The following is a 15,507-nucleotide window of genomic DNA, read 5'->3' on the forward strand; positions in this document are numbered from 1 at the left end:
TTAGTGACATTCTCAACAAGGGATTACATTTTTTTTGCATTGGCATGCTTAACAAAATAGAAATATATATCTAATATCAGGTTATGTCATTGGCATCTATTAGGGACAGCATCATGGCTGTATAAACAAGCATGCGGTAATGGTCACATGTATATTTTATATTTATCTTTTACTATAGGCATGTGCTCTTATATAGGAGAAGAAAGAAAACTTTTCAGAACAGGGAACATGTAATATATATATTTTTTGTGAATAACCATATCGAATTGCATTCGTTGCCGCTGTAAATATGAACATCATTTTAAATATATCTTTATAAAGACAATAATTTTAAAGACTACATATAATATATTTGTTATAATTTTAAGTGTCTTTTGTTCTGTCCAGCAGTTTCACTTGGTATAACTGCCCTGAGAAGATGCTAAATACTACATATGTGTTACTAAACAGCTTTTGCTGCTTAAATAGCCCAGTAAAGCTAGTCAAATCTACCTGTAATTCAACACTTCTTAGGCATCATTTAGCTGAAATAATTATGCAAACATTCATCAATGTTTAATACAAAATAAAAAAAAAATACAGTTAAAACAGTTGACAAGATCTTGGTTGTGCTTCTTACATCACTGGGCTATTAGAATTTTTTTTAATTTTTTCTCTTTTTTTTTCTCATTATACTAAAACAACCATGTTTCCAAGCAAATACAGTTTAAATACTATGCTAGCGATCGTTCTATGTTGCTAAACAAGCACCTGATGATATAGCTCTTCCTGGTAGTGCATTTCCAAAAAAAATCCAGAATTCAAAATAATAAAATAAAATAAATGTAAAATAAAATATAGTCATTAAAAAGATGTGCTTTTTACATTTCTATTCGGAATAATTTTACATTCCACATTTAAGATTTGTCAAGCTATGGCATGCCCATTTGTTACACTATTTTTCATGTGCTTGAAATACAATTCTGTCCTAGTTAAAAAAAAAAAAAAAAAAATTATATATATTTTAACAAATGATCGGAAAAAAAATAAACACAACTAAGCAACTGACATGGATTTATGACAATAGTTTTTACAGTAAGTAAAAAGTTTTATCACAGTTTTTATAGCTTGCATGAGTTCATTTTTTTTTAAATAGATCTTTTTCACATGTTCTTAATACTTGTAATACTGTTTCATGTTTTAGGTTACTATAGTTCTATGCTTTATAACAGTAAACACCATAGAGCTTGTGCTTTTTGTCTGGGTAACCTACAAAGCGGACGGCTGCCTCAGTGGGACTGCACCGTCTTCTTGGTTTTGAGATCGGGTAACGGACGCTGGCGTCAGCCAACCATCCTCCATCGCAGCGATCGTAACCCAGGAGTTTCCATGCTGCATACATCTGGCCTACTTTAGCGATCTGTGCCCCGTCATTGATACAGGCCTGGACGGCTTCATCATATGTAAGTTTGGTTGGGTGGATTAGGTAGTAGAAACGACCTATTGAGAGAAATGCAAATAAATTCAACACGTCATAAAAATAAACCATTAAAATAACCCATCCCCGTTTCTCATTTTTACATAGAGTACTCTATAACCTTTTTATACTGTATATTCTATCCCTTAAATCTTGACTTCTTGAAGTCCAGTGAGAACCCTCCATGTTTTTATAGCATCTGCACACCTGTTATTAGGTAAGTGTTTCGGCACCACATATAAAACCGTACATGCCTTCTTCATTGGAAAATAAATATGAACCATGATCTACATTTCCTTGGTGGATTCAGATTGCCAATCTAAACAACTTTAAGGTGTTAAAATTCTACATCAGCCAAGTGATTTGGCAAACTTTGTTTCTGCAAATATTGGCCATAGACTTTACAAATATGAAGACTGGGGATAAAAAATTCATGCACCTAAATTTAGAAAGATTGAATGGACATAGATGTAAATGCTTCCTATGTGACCTCATATGACCTCAACCTCGATACAACTGTGTAATACACTGGAGAACAGTGAAATAATATATGTATTTATACCAATAAAATGTCATATTAAAGGGGTTGTCTAGTGTAAAGAAAAACATTATCACAGACTCTCATAGACAACGTATTGATTGTAATGAGTGCTGTGTAAGGTTTCATTTCTGCTGCAGAGGAACTGCTGGTAAATTGAACACTTATTGACAGGTTTCACCCCATTTTACAGCTGATAGTTGGGGTCCCAACAGAGCGACAATTTGTAACAAAGTTATTGTCAAGGGTCCCTTTCCTTTTTGCAATAACTAATTGTCTAACGTAAGTACTGATAGATACGATAGATAGATAGATAGATAGATAGATAGATAGATAGATAGATAGATAGGAGATAGATAGATAGATAATAGATAGATAGAGTAGATAGATACAGTAGATAGAATAGATAGATAGATAGATAGATACTAGATAGGTAGACACGATAGATAGATAGATAGATAGATAGATAGATAGATAATAGATAGATAGATATAGTAGATAGATAGATAGATAGATAGATAGATAGATAGATAGATAGATAGATATGATTATGTTATTATTTTATGATGTGTATGTCTTTATTGTTGTGTCCTATTGTTTATTCATATGTTTTTGTGTTGTGCTTTGTTGGTTCTTATGGCAGAACATAAGAATCAACACAATTATCTAGGTTTAGTAGTTGTTCCCTTCCTAGTATAGCACCAGAGACGTATAGCCCAGGACATTATAACTGGTGGGAAAGAACATGTCAGGCAATGTCACGCCATCATAGGACTGTAGAAGTGTACAGACGTTACATTCCCCAGGCTTTGTGGAGCTGTCAGAGGATATAATGCACCTATTGTTTGTGCCATATTGCTGCTTAAAGCTAAGGGTATAGGAAATCACTACAAAAATACGCTGCACACGAAACGCATCATGTTTTTTTCATTGCCAGCGTTTCCATAGGTATAATTGACATACTGCAGTTTTCAAAACCGCTTGCATCTTTAAAAATGTGGCTTTTCCACTGTTGATTCTTTTCTACCATGTGTGGATATGATTGGCCAGAGGGCCATCCAATTTGCAAGTAATGTAAAGTGCAGTGTCGGACCCTGGCCTAAAGGAGTTATTTGGTGAGTTTTTACAGTACATTCAGGGCACCATATAGACTTGCTTACTGTATCTTTTTGGATCCCATGGCACTTCAATGATTAACTTTGCAATCTGCAGCCGACGTAGCCAAAGTAGCAGCAGTGGAGGCCAAAAAATGAGACCTCTGCCCCCCTGCTCACTTTTCAAAGCTATTCATCAGGGGTCTGGAGGGGCATAATCTATATTGTAAGCAGGTTTATACCGTACTATGAATGCACTGTAAAAAATCACCACGTAGCCCCCTTCAACAATTTGAGTGCACTCAGCCATGAGGGTTGGCAGACTTTTGAAGTGAACAATCCCTTTAATTTTAATGACCATGGCATACTCTTCATAGTAAGGCTATTTGCAATAGTTTCATGTGTATACTCTACGTTGTTGTTAACTCTTTGACTATTTATGGTCCTTTAGTCTATGCCTCCTTAGTGTCTTATCCAAATGTGTAACTCTCTGCTGAGCCAATGTTCTGACATGTGCACACATTTGGGGTCTCTAATGTAGAAGGGTCACACAGAGATCTTGCAAGTCGATATCCTTTACCTTTAGGCTTTTAATGTCGAACCATATAAGTAAAGTGTTAATAGTAAAATCCCCTTTCCTGTTAAATGTTGGCAGTCTCTATTATTGTAGATATGTCTGGGGTTACACCGATCACAAGGACTTGGCAATTTGCCTGCTCACAGTTGGCCTCCAAAAAGAGAAGAAGTATTAGCGCTGCTAAAGAACATAAAATCATGGGAAATTGAATCATTTTTTTCATTTGTTGGGCATGGGAAATCTTGAATATGAAAACGAAGCAGTCGGTGTTATGGCTTTTATAAGCTGGCTATAATTCTGGAAAAGAACTGCGTGTTTGGCACCCGGGCTTATGTATGACCTTAGGAAAGTCACACTATCTCCCGCCACCTTGTCACCGACTTGATATAATGCAATTTATTGTAAACAGTCCCTAAGCGTCTGTAAGGTGCTCTTGTAAGGCACGTTCCGCGTGTTTAATGGGAGTTAACTATAAGATATTTTATCTTTCTTAATTATTTTCAAACCTTTCCCTAATCTCAGTGAACATAAGTCTGAAGAGGATTGTGAAGAAAATAGTCTCCATGGAAACCAACACTTAAATTCCCATTAGCATCTTCTGGTGCCAGAAATCTGTGTTCTCAGTCAAATGTTCCCAGAAATAGCAGCATCTTATCAATTAATTGCAGTATCATATATTTTGTGATAAGCTATACACTATTAAATGGAATGAACACGAACAAATCAGTTCATAGAAATCCTCATTTCTATCTGATCAACAAAGAAATGAGAAATTAGGGGAATCGCTAATTGCCGGATCATTTATTGTGGCTGTAGGAAAGTTGTTAATTAATTTTCTATCGTGTGAAGCTGATAAGTGATTGAACAAGATAATAGGAAAATCTATCAGATTTAGGAAAGGCAGATTGTAATATGGCATCCTGCAAATAAAGGAACAACATTTCTAATCCATTCGTGACAAAGAAATAAATACATCTGGCTATGTTCACATTGACACTGTCGGACATTATGATCTGTTTTCTGATTATGCTTTTTCTTCGCCCCAGGTTCGCCCTGAATATTCCACATTGATTGATTTATTTTTTTGAAACAAAGGGTGATTAGTCTCCAAAATGGCCACCGCGTTATACTCCGGGGTCTCTTCAGACCCCATAGTATTATCGGGAGGTGACAAAAGGGAGGTGACAAAAGTTAAAAACAAAAAAACACTCTCCTTCTGTTACCTTTTTTGGGACTCCTCGTCCGTTGCTCAAGTTCGGTGCTGACCAAACTTTAAATTGGCTTAAAACATAATGTAAGCTTCACTTATAGGGTCCTACGAACCTATCTGTTCTATTTTATAGGTAAACACAACCGGAGTTCAGTTAAAGTGTAAAAGTGACATTATTACACTCTGGGGCCTTTATGGAGTATAATAAATGAAACAAAATGTAAAAAATATGTTAAAATATTTATACTCACCTTCCGTTACCTCTATATGGCATCCACATGGTGTGTGGTACTTTCCTTGTGAAGTCCGAGGCACTTCTGTGATGTTGCTGGCCTGGGCTTAGTACTGAGGCCTCAACAGTGACCTGGGCACTCCGAGTGTCATGATGTCATGATTAGAGATGAGCGAACAGTAAAATGTTCGAGGTTCAATATTCGTTTCGAGTAGCCCCTCAATATTCGACTACTCGAATCGAATATCAAACCCTATTATACTCTATGGGGGGAAAATGCTCGTTTCAGGGGTAGGCAACATTCGATCAAATTATACTTACCAAGTCCATGAGTGAGGGTCGGGCTGGATCCTCCGAGAAGTCTTCTCCTTGCAGCGTCTTCTCTGGCTCTTCATTCACTCTGCCAGGCATCGGGCCTGGGCAGAGCCGACTGCGCATGCCCGCACTACAAGCAGACATGCTCAGTCAGCTCTGCCCAGGCCCGATGTCTGGCAGAGTGACTGAAGAGCCGGAAGACGCCGCGGGGAAGCTGCATGGAGAAGACTACTAAAGGTAGGATAAGAACCAGCGTTGATTGGCTGATTGTATAGCATTCGGCCAATCAATGCTGGTTCTGCATCAAACTTTTACATTCGAATAGCAAGTGGTAGTCGATCGAGTACGAGTATTTCGAATACCGTAGTATTCGATCGAATACCTACTCGATCGAGTACTACTCGCTCATCTCTAGTCATGATGCTCGGTGTGTCCATGTGATCGCTGGTGAGCCAATCACAGACCTCAACCATGCCACCTGGGCCATTAATGTCACAAAAGAGCACCGGACCTCACAAGGAAAGTGCCAGATGCCACGAGGAGGCCATAGAGAGGTAACGGAAGGTGGGTATAAATATTTTTCTTATTTTTTACATTTCCCTTGGCCCTTCATTTATTATATTTCAGAGAGACTCCAGAGTATAATAATGCCACTTTTACACTTTAACATAACTTCAGCTGTTTGCCTTAGAGAAGTATAAAATAGGACAGAAAGGTCCATAGGAGCCCCTAAAAGTATTTTACACTAAGCCAATTTAAAATGTGACTCGCACTGAACTTTCCAAAACAAACCAGGGACTCAAACCAGCAAACCAGAACACTAACCAAATCATGAGAGGTTCGCTCATCTCTATTTTCTATAAATAGGGTCAGATCATTGGAAGAGCAAATGGGCCTCCACTACATGTGGGCCTGAAGGGGTCTACAACAACCCCTGTTGATAAATCATTCAAAAGATGAAACAGCCTCAGCCTTCAGCCACAGCCTAAAGATGGGAATTGGAGGGCTACCCACAAAACCATCAGCTGGATTAGTATTATCTGTAGTGCAAAAGGTCGGTAATATCATAAAACATTGTGTATGAGACATAGATGTAAAAACAACTTGAAAAAAGATGAGCCACCGTCCATTGTTTTGTTCATGGGTCTTCATAAAAATTTGAGTCCTGTCTGCACACATAATTTCAATGTAATGATACAATAGAGATGTTCAGAACTTTAGACAATTTTTTGACATGTCTAAGAATCTCTATGGGATGAACACATTTATTTAGTTGCTTGCGCGTCTTCTAAAAGCAAGATTTCAGCTGTTATTTATGCCAGTTTTACGATATAAACAATGGTAAACTTTTTCAGCCGTGAAGGGGTCTTGCTCAACTAAGTGCAACCATTCTAAAGGTAAGCGTACAAAAAGATTATTGTCAACTGAACCTGCCAATTTCAGCAGCTGTGTGACCAACTAATGCATATGGGATTATCCTATTTTTTGTTTAGCAGCAGAAGAGTGCATAAAGAAGGATGATCCTTTCATTCTCAAGAGAGATAAACCACCGCCAATGCACAGCCAACCAAGCTAAGCATGCATGTGTATATGGTGGGATTACAAGGGATAGCCCCCAGCTAAACGAATGCCTGGCTGACAACTATCTAAAGTGTATAGCCAGACTAAGTCTGCTGTAGTGCCACACATGGGCCACTAAAATTGTGGACACTGCTAGACCAAAAAGTCGGACCTGCAGCACTTTTCATCCAGCGATTTTCAGTGGTCACTCCGAGAATCCAACGCCATTAAACAGAATTCTTTTTATAACTATAATATTTGCATATGTAAAGAACAAACAGTTACAAATAAGGATTCTACAAAAAAACTTTCCCAAATTTACCAAACATTTCTGATGTCCCAGACCCTTATAAATTACACTATGGAGAAAAAAATTGCTAAACATTTTTACTTTTGGACAATTCCTAAGTCCATCTTTTACCTTTTTATCCACATTACCATATTCTGAAGCTAAGTAACCTGGAGAGATTTAGGTAATAGAAGAATTCAGCAGCAGGACATTCTGTAGATAGCAAGGGTAGATGGCTATCACTATCCAAGTCTTCACTGGCCCCCAAAATTATAATTCCTTATCTAGAGCTGGTGTCAAAGTTGACTTCCCGCAGTGTGATATTTTATCACAGAAGTCTACAAAAGCCATTCAAAGAGTAGAGACAACACTAAGGCTGGATTCATACTAGTGCTCGCTCTACGTTCGGGGATTTGTCCTTAAATCCAGTTGCAAGCAGGACTTTTCCCTCTGCATTTTTTTGTGCAAAAACTCAGAAATCTGGCAGACCCTATTAAAGTCTTTGCGGCTCTCAGGTTTCTTCAGGTAATAGCTTTTTAAGCTGATAGGTTTCAGTTTGTCAGGTCCCCAACTGGACCCGAAAAATGGAAATCAATAAGTGTCAAGATAACCTTTGCTACATCTGTAGCTAGACAATTACAATTGACACTATTTTCTTACCTTTGAAGTTTGATGTGAAACAGAAGACATCGTATCGGCCTTTATCTTTATCCCTATATCCATAGTTTCGCACACCAGGAACAGTGTTTTTGCCCCCACAAGGTTCTCTAGGATTGGTAATCGGGTACTGTACTGATCCATCACTGAGCCAGCCCGCATTGCACCAGTCAAGTCCTGATCTCCATGCGTCGTATAGCTGATCAAAAGAGGCAATTATAGAGTCCTGGTCTTGACAAGCTTTTTGGGCTTCATAAAAATTGAAATTGTAGCGACCCAAACGTGGAAAGTATGGATATACAATACCTGAAAGGCAAAGAAAAAAGAATTAGAAGCTATAGAAAAAAATGAAGGTTTTTCAGTTAATTTTATGGAGCGTTTGCCAGTTCTTATTAGTAAATGGGAACCATACTATTGTCAATGGATATTTTGTTTAATTTTTTTTTTATTTTGTGGGTAGGTATTTTACTGATTAGTCAGTCTTGTACTAAGGGCTCATATACTTGTCCAGTAAAGTCCAGTACGTGGACTATATACTGCATGGATTCATAATGGCTCTGTTATCAGTGGGCGAGAATACATAACAAGTCCAATGTAGGGTCTGAAATCTGAAACCAAATGGATCTACTATTTTAATGTCTGTTTGAATAATGAAAATTCAGAATGTCAATAGACACATAAAATCTCATCACAGATGCAAGAAATGCTTTCAGATTATAACCATAGCAGAAAACTGCTATCTCTTGGATCTTTATATGGACGAGTGAAATGAAATGTCACACACTACAGGAAAGGTTAGAACTGAGAGAGAAAGACTATAATTTCAATATTAAATAAAACCTCTGGAGATTTCCATGTGTCAGTAATTAATGAACAAAATCCACAAGACAAACACTTGTGGTCTCCTGATGTCATCACAGATACTTGGCAATGGATTAAATACATCAATAAAGGTAGAAAACAACATGTGATTGTTAGATGTCTGCCGCTAACATTTCATAATCTAATGATTAGAGATGAGCGAACACTAAAATGTTCGAGGTTCGAAATTCGATTCGAACAGCCGCTCAATGTTCGTGTGTTCGAACGGGTTTCGAACCCCATTATAGTCTATGGGGAACAGATACTCGTTAAGGGGGAAACCCAAATCCGTGTCTGGAGGGTCACCAAGTCCACTATGACACCCCAGGAAATGATGCCAACACCTCTGGAATGACACTGGGACAGCAGGGGAAGCATGTCTGGGGGCATCTAACACACCAAAGACCCTCTATTACCCCAACATCACAGCCTAACAACTACACACTTTACACACTCAATACCACCTCTCTGACAGTAGGAAAACACCTTGAAACATGTGTATTTGGCACTTGCAGTGAGGAGAGCTTGTCACCAGCAGTGAATTTGGCCCTTGTAGTAAGTTGAGGTTGGCACCAACATTTGTTTTGAAAATCAGGGTGGATTGAGCCTCTAACCAGCAGAGTTTGGGCAAATTCATGGTGGAGGGAGCCTCTAAAAACCCCAGTTTGGACCAATTCATGGTGGAGGGAGACTCTAAAAACCCCAGTTTGGACCAATTCATGGTGGAGGGAGACTCTAAAAACCCCAGTTTGGACCAATTCATGGTGGAGGGAGCCTCTAAAAACCCCAGTTTGGACCAATTCATGGTGGAGGGAGCCTCTAACCAGCCCAGTTTGGACCAATTAATGGTGGAGGGAGCCTCTAAACAGCCAAGTTTTGGGAAATTCATGGTGGAGGGAGCCTCTAACCAGCCCAGTTTGGACCAATTCATGGTGGAGGGAGCCTCTAAACAGCCCAGTTTGGGCAAATTCATGGTGGAGGGAGCCTCTAACCAGCCCAGTTTGGACCAATTAATGGTGGAGGGAGCCTCTAACCAGCCCAGTTTGGACCAATTAATGGTGGAGGGAGCCTCTAACCAGCCCAGTTTGGACCAATTAATGGTGGAGGGAGCCTCTAACCAGCCCAGTTTGGACCAATTAATGGTGGAGGGAGCCTCTAACCAGCCCAGTTTGGACCAATTAATGGTGGAGGGAGCCTCTAAACAGCCAAGTTTTGGGAAATTCATGGTGGAGGGAGCCTCTAACCAGCCCAGTTTGGACCAATTCATGGTGGAGGGAGCCTCTAAACAGCCCAGTTTGGGCAAATTCATGGTGGAGGGAGCCTCTAAAAAACCCAGTTTGGACCAATTCATGGTGGAGGGAGCCTCTAATTAGCCCAGTTTGGACCAATTAATTGTGGAGGGAGCCTCTAACCAGCCCAGTTTGGACCAATTAATGGTGGAGGGAGCCTCTAACCACCCCAGTTTGGACCAATTCATGGTGGAGGGAGCCTCTAACCAGCCCAGTTTGGACCAATTCATGGTGGAGGGAGCCTCTAAACAGCCAAGTTTTGGGAAATTCATGGTGGAGGGAGCCTCTAACCAGCCCAGTTTGGACCAATTCATGGTGGAGGGAGCCTCTAAACAGCCCAGTTTGGGCAAATTCATGGTGGAGGGAGCCTCTAACCAGCCCAGTTTGGACCAATTAATGGTGGAGGGAGCCTCTAAACAGCCAAGTTTTGGGAAATTCATGGTGGAGGGAGCCTCTAACCAGCCCAGTTTGGACCAATTAATGGTGGAGGGAGCCTCTAAACAGCCAAGTTTTGGGAAATTCATGGTGGAGGGAGCCTCTAACCAGCCCAGTTTGGACCAATTAATGGTGGAGGGAGCCTCTAACCAGCCCAGTTTGGACCAATTAATGGTGGAGGGAGCCTCTAACCAGCCCAGTTTGGACCAATTAATGGTGGAGGGAGCCTCTAAACAGCCAAGTTTTGGGAAATTCATGGTGGAGGGAGCCTCTAACCAGCCCAGTTTGGACCAATTCATGGTGGAGGGAGCCTCTAAACAGCCCAGTTTGGGCAAATTCATGGTGGAGGGAGCCTCTAAAAAACCCAGTTTGGACCAATTCATGGTGGAGGGAGCCTCTAATTAGCCCAGTTTGGACCAATTAATTGTGGAGGGAGCCTCTAACCAGCCCAGTTTGGACCAATTAATGGTGGAGGGAGCCTCTAAAAAACCCAGTTTGGACCAATTCATGGTGGAGGGAGCCTCTAATTAGCCCAGTTTGGACCAATTAATTGTGGAGGGAGCCTCTAACCAGCCCAGTTTGGACCAATTAATGGTGGAGGGAGCCTCTAACCACCCCAGTTTGGACCAATTCATGGTGGAGAGAGCCTCTAACCACCCCAGTTTGGACCAATTCATGGTGGAGGGAGCCTCTAAACAGCCCAGTTTGGGCAAATTCATGGTGGAGGGAGCCTCTAACCAGCCCAGTTTGGACCAATTAATGGTGGAGGGAGCCTCTAAACAGCCCAGTTTGGGCAAATTCATGGTGGAGGGAGCCTCTAACCAGCCCAGTTTGGACCAATTAATGGTGGAGGGAGCCTCTAAACAGCCAAGTTTTGGGAAATTCATGGTGGAGGGAGCCTCTAACCAGCCCAGTTTGGACCAATTAATGGTGGAGGGAGCCTCTAACCACCCCAGTTTGGGCAAATTCATGGTGGAGGGAGCCTCTAACCAGCCCAGTTTGGACCAATTAATGGTGGAGGGAGCCTCTAAACAGCCCAGTTTGGGCAAATTCATGGTGGAGGGAGCCTCTAAACAGCCAAGTTTTGGGAAATTCATGGTGGAGGGAGCCTCTAACCAGCCCAGTTTGGACCAATTCATGGTGGAGGGAGCCTCTAAACAGCCCAGTTTGGGCAAATTCATGGTGGAGGGAGCCTCTAAAAAACCCAGTTTGGACCAATTCATGGTGGAGGGAGCCTCTAATTAGCCCAGTTTGGACCAATTAATTGTGGAGGGAGCCTCTAACCAGCCCAGTTTGGACCAATTAATGGTGGAGGGAGCCTCTAACCACCCCAGTTTGGGCAAATTCATGGTGGAGGGAGCCTCTAACCAGCCCAGTTTGGACCAATTAATGGTGGAGGGAGCCTCTAACCAGCCCAGTTTGGACCAATTAATGGTGGAGGGAGCCTCTAACCACCCCAGTTTGGACCAATTCATGGTGGAGGGAGCCTCTAACCAGCCCAGTTTGGACCAATTCATGGTGGAGGGAGCCTCTAAACAGCCCAGTTTGGGCAAATTCATGGTGGAGGGAGCCTCTAAAAAACCCAGTTTGGACCAATTCATGGTGGAGGGAGCCTCTAATTAGCCCAGTTTGGACCAATTAATTGTGGAGGGAGCCTCTAACCAGCCCAGTTTGGACCAATTAATGGTGGAGGGAGCCTCTAAAAAACCCAGTTTGGACCAATTCATGGTGGAGGGAGCCTCTAATTAGCCCAGTTTGGACCAATTAATTGTGGAGGGAGCCTCTAACCAGCCCAGTTTGGACCAATTAATGGTGGAGGGAGCCTCTAACCACCCCAGTTTGGACCAATTCATGGTGGAGGGAGCCTCTAACCACCCCAGTTTGGACCAATTCATGGTGGAGGGAGCCTCTAAACAGCCCAGTTTGGGCAAATTCATGGTGGAGGGAGCCTCTAACCAGCCCAGTTTGGACCAATTAATGGTGGAGGGAGCCTCTAAACAGCCCAGTTTGGGCAAATTCATGGTGGAGGGAGCCTCTAACCAGCCCAGTTTGGACCAATTAATGGTGGAGGGAGCCTCTAAACAGCCAAGTTTTGGGAAATTCATGGTGGAGGGAGCCTCTAACCAGCCCAGTTTGGACCAATTAATGGTGGAGGGAGCCTCTAACCACCCCAGTTTGGGCAAATTCATGGTGGAGGGAGCCTCTAACCAGCCCAGTTTGGACCAATTAATGGTGGAGGGAGCCTCTAAACAGCCCAGTTTGGGCAAATTCATGGTGGAGGGAGCCTCTAAACAGCCAAGTTTTGGGAAATTCATGGTGGAGGGAGCCTCTAACCAGCCCAGTTTGGACCAATTCATGGTGGAGGGAGCCTCTAAACAGCCCAGTTTGGGCAAATTCATGGTGGAGGGAGCCTCTAAAAAACCCAGTTTGGACCAATTCATGGTGGAGGGAGCCTCTAAACAGCCCAGTTTGGGCAAATTCATGGTGGAGGGAGCCTCTAACCAGCAGAGTTGGGGGAAATCAGGGTGGAGGGAGCCTAGTATTAGCAGAATTGTGCAACGCTTATGGTGGATGAGTATGAGGATGCGGAGGAATTGGAGAGGTTGAGTACAGACATGGAGTTTCATGTTGGGGTGCTTTACACAGGTGGGCACAAAAATGACGGCTCTACCCAGTGGTGGTTCATTTTTATCAAAGTGAGCCGGTCGGCACTCTCAGCTGACAGACGGGTGCGCTTGTCAGTGATGATGCCACCGGCTGCACTGAACACCCTCTCAGATAGGACGCTGGCGGCAGGACAGGACAGCACCTCCAAGGCATATAGGGCAAGTTCAAGCCACAGGTCCAACTTCGACACCCAATACGTGTAGGGCGCAGAGGGGTCGGAGAGGACAGGGCTGTGGTCGGAAAGGTATTCCCGCAACATGCGCCTATACTTCTCACGCCTGGTGACACTAGGACCCTCCGTGGCGGCACTTTGGCGAGGGGGTGCCATCAAGGTGTCCCAGACCTTAGACAGTGTGCCCCTCGTTTGTGTGGACCGGTGAGAACTTGGTTGCCTACTGGAGGAACTGCCCTCCCTGCCGCCAACGTCACATGCTGGAAACATCTCCATCATATTCTGCACCAATTGCCTGTGGCAAGCATTGATGCGATTGGCCCTCCCCTCTACCGGAATAAAAGACGAGATGTTGTTTTTATACCGGGGGTCAAGGATAGCAAAGATCCAGTACTGGTTGTCCTCCATGATTTTGACAATACGCTTGTCGGTTGTAAAGCACCCCAACATGAACTCAGCCATGTCTGCCACAGTGTTAGTTGGCATGACTCCTCTGGCCCCACCGGAAAGTTCAATCTCCATTTCCTCCTCATCCTCCATGTCTACCCATCCGCGCTGCAACAATGGGACGATTCGAAGTTGCCCGGAAGCCTCCTGTATCACCATCACATCATCGGACAACTCTTCTTCCTCCTCCTCCTCCTCCTCCTCCTCCTCCTCCATTAAACGCAGTGAAGCGGACAGATGTGTGGACCTACTCTCCAGCTGTGACGGATCGGATGCTATCCCTAACTCCTCTGTGTGATCTGAGTTATCCCTGATGTCAATCAGGGATTCTCTCAGAACACACAAGAGCGGGATTGTAAGGCTCACCATCGCATCCTCAGAGCTCACCCTCCTTGTGGACTCCTCAAAGACCCGTAGGATGTCACAAAGGTCTCTCATCCATGGCCACTCATGGATGTGAAACTGAGGCAGCTGACTTTGTGGCACCCTAGGGTTTTGTAGCTGGTATTCCATCAAAGGTCTCTGCTGCTCAACCACTCTATTCAACATCTGAAACGTTGAGTTCCAGCGTGTGGGGACGTCGCACAAAAGCCGGTGTTGTGGCACATGCAGGCGTTGCTGGAGAGATTTTAAGCTAGCAGCGGCTACTGTCGACTTGCGAAAGTGGGCGCACATGCGCCGCACTTTCACCAGTAGCTCTGGAACATTGGGGTAGCTCTTTAGGAAACGTTGCACCACTAGGTTGAAGACGTGGGCCAGGCATGGAACATGTTGGAGTCCGGCAAGCTCCAGAGCTGCTACCAGGTTCCGGCCGTTATCACAAACGACCATGCCTGGGCCCAGGTGCAGCGGCTCAAACCATATTGCCGTCTCATCGAGGAGGGCATCCCTCACCTCGGAGGCAGTGTGCTGTCTGTCCCCCAAGCTGATCAGCTTCAGCACAGCCTGCTGACGTCTACCAACGCCAGTGCTGCAACGTTTCCAACTCGTAGCTGGGGTCAATCTAACAGCGGAGGAGGAGGCGGTGGCGGAGGAGGAGGCGGTGGCGGAGGAGGAGGCGGTAGAGGAGGAGGAGGAGGAGGGGGGTGTTCTTCTCGTGTCCCTGCCAGGAATGTTAGGCGGGGAAACGAGGTACACCGGGCCAGTTTGGGAAGCAGTCCCAGCCTCAACTACATTCACCCAGTGTGCCGTCAGTGAAATGTAGCGTCCCTGTCCGCATGCACTTGTCCACGCGTCGGTGGTCAAGTGGACCTTTGTGCAAAGCGCGGAACTAAGGGCCCGCCTGATGTTGAGTGACACGTGCTGGTGCAAGGCGGGGACGGCACACCGGGAGAAGTAGTGACGGCTAGGGACGGCATAGCGAGGTGCCGCAGTTGCCATCAGGTCCAGGAAGGCGGGAGTTTCAACAAGCCGGAACGCCAACATCTCCTGGGCCAGCAGTTTAGCGATGTTGGCGTTCAAGGCTTGCGCGTGTGGGTGGTTAGCAGTGTATTTCTGCCGCCGCTCCAATGTCTGAGAGATGGTGGGTTGTTGTAAAGAAACGCCTGATGGTGCCTTTGATGGTGCAGGAGAAGGAGATAAGACAGGACCAGGGGAGGATGAGGTAGAAGTCAACAAAGTGGCGGAGGCAGATGAAGTGGTGTCCTGGCTCGTCCTCTGGAGTGCATCGCCAGCACAGTCAGCAGTGGCAGTGGCAGAGGCAGAGGCA

The 15,507-nt window shown here is 43.9% G+C and overlaps 1 protein-coding gene across 1 annotated transcript in view; it reads right to left on the bottom strand.

Annotated features, from left to right (window-relative positions):
* Window positions 1-1,149: 1,149 nt before the first annotated feature.
* HAPLN1 (hyaluronan and proteoglycan link protein 1) overlaps window positions 1,150-15,507 on the bottom strand; it is a 117,288-nt gene continuing 102,930 nt past the window's right edge. Inside the window, exons 4-5 of the mRNA XM_075262436.1 lie at window positions 7,932-8,234; window positions 1,150-1,479 (exon numbers count right to left, since the gene is read on the bottom strand). Coding sequence (XP_075118537.1) covers window positions 1,196-1,479; window positions 7,932-8,234 — 587 coding nt within the window. The 3' untranslated portion in view covers window positions 1,150-1,195. The remainder of the gene's footprint in view (window positions 1,480-7,931; window positions 8,235-15,507) is intronic.

The sequence above is a fragment of the Leptodactylus fuscus genome, chromosome 1 (genome assembly GCF_031893055.1).
Source record: "Leptodactylus fuscus isolate aLepFus1 chromosome 1, aLepFus1.hap2, whole genome shotgun sequence".
NCBI lineage: Eukaryota > Metazoa > Chordata > Amphibia > Anura > Leptodactylidae > Leptodactylus > Leptodactylus fuscus.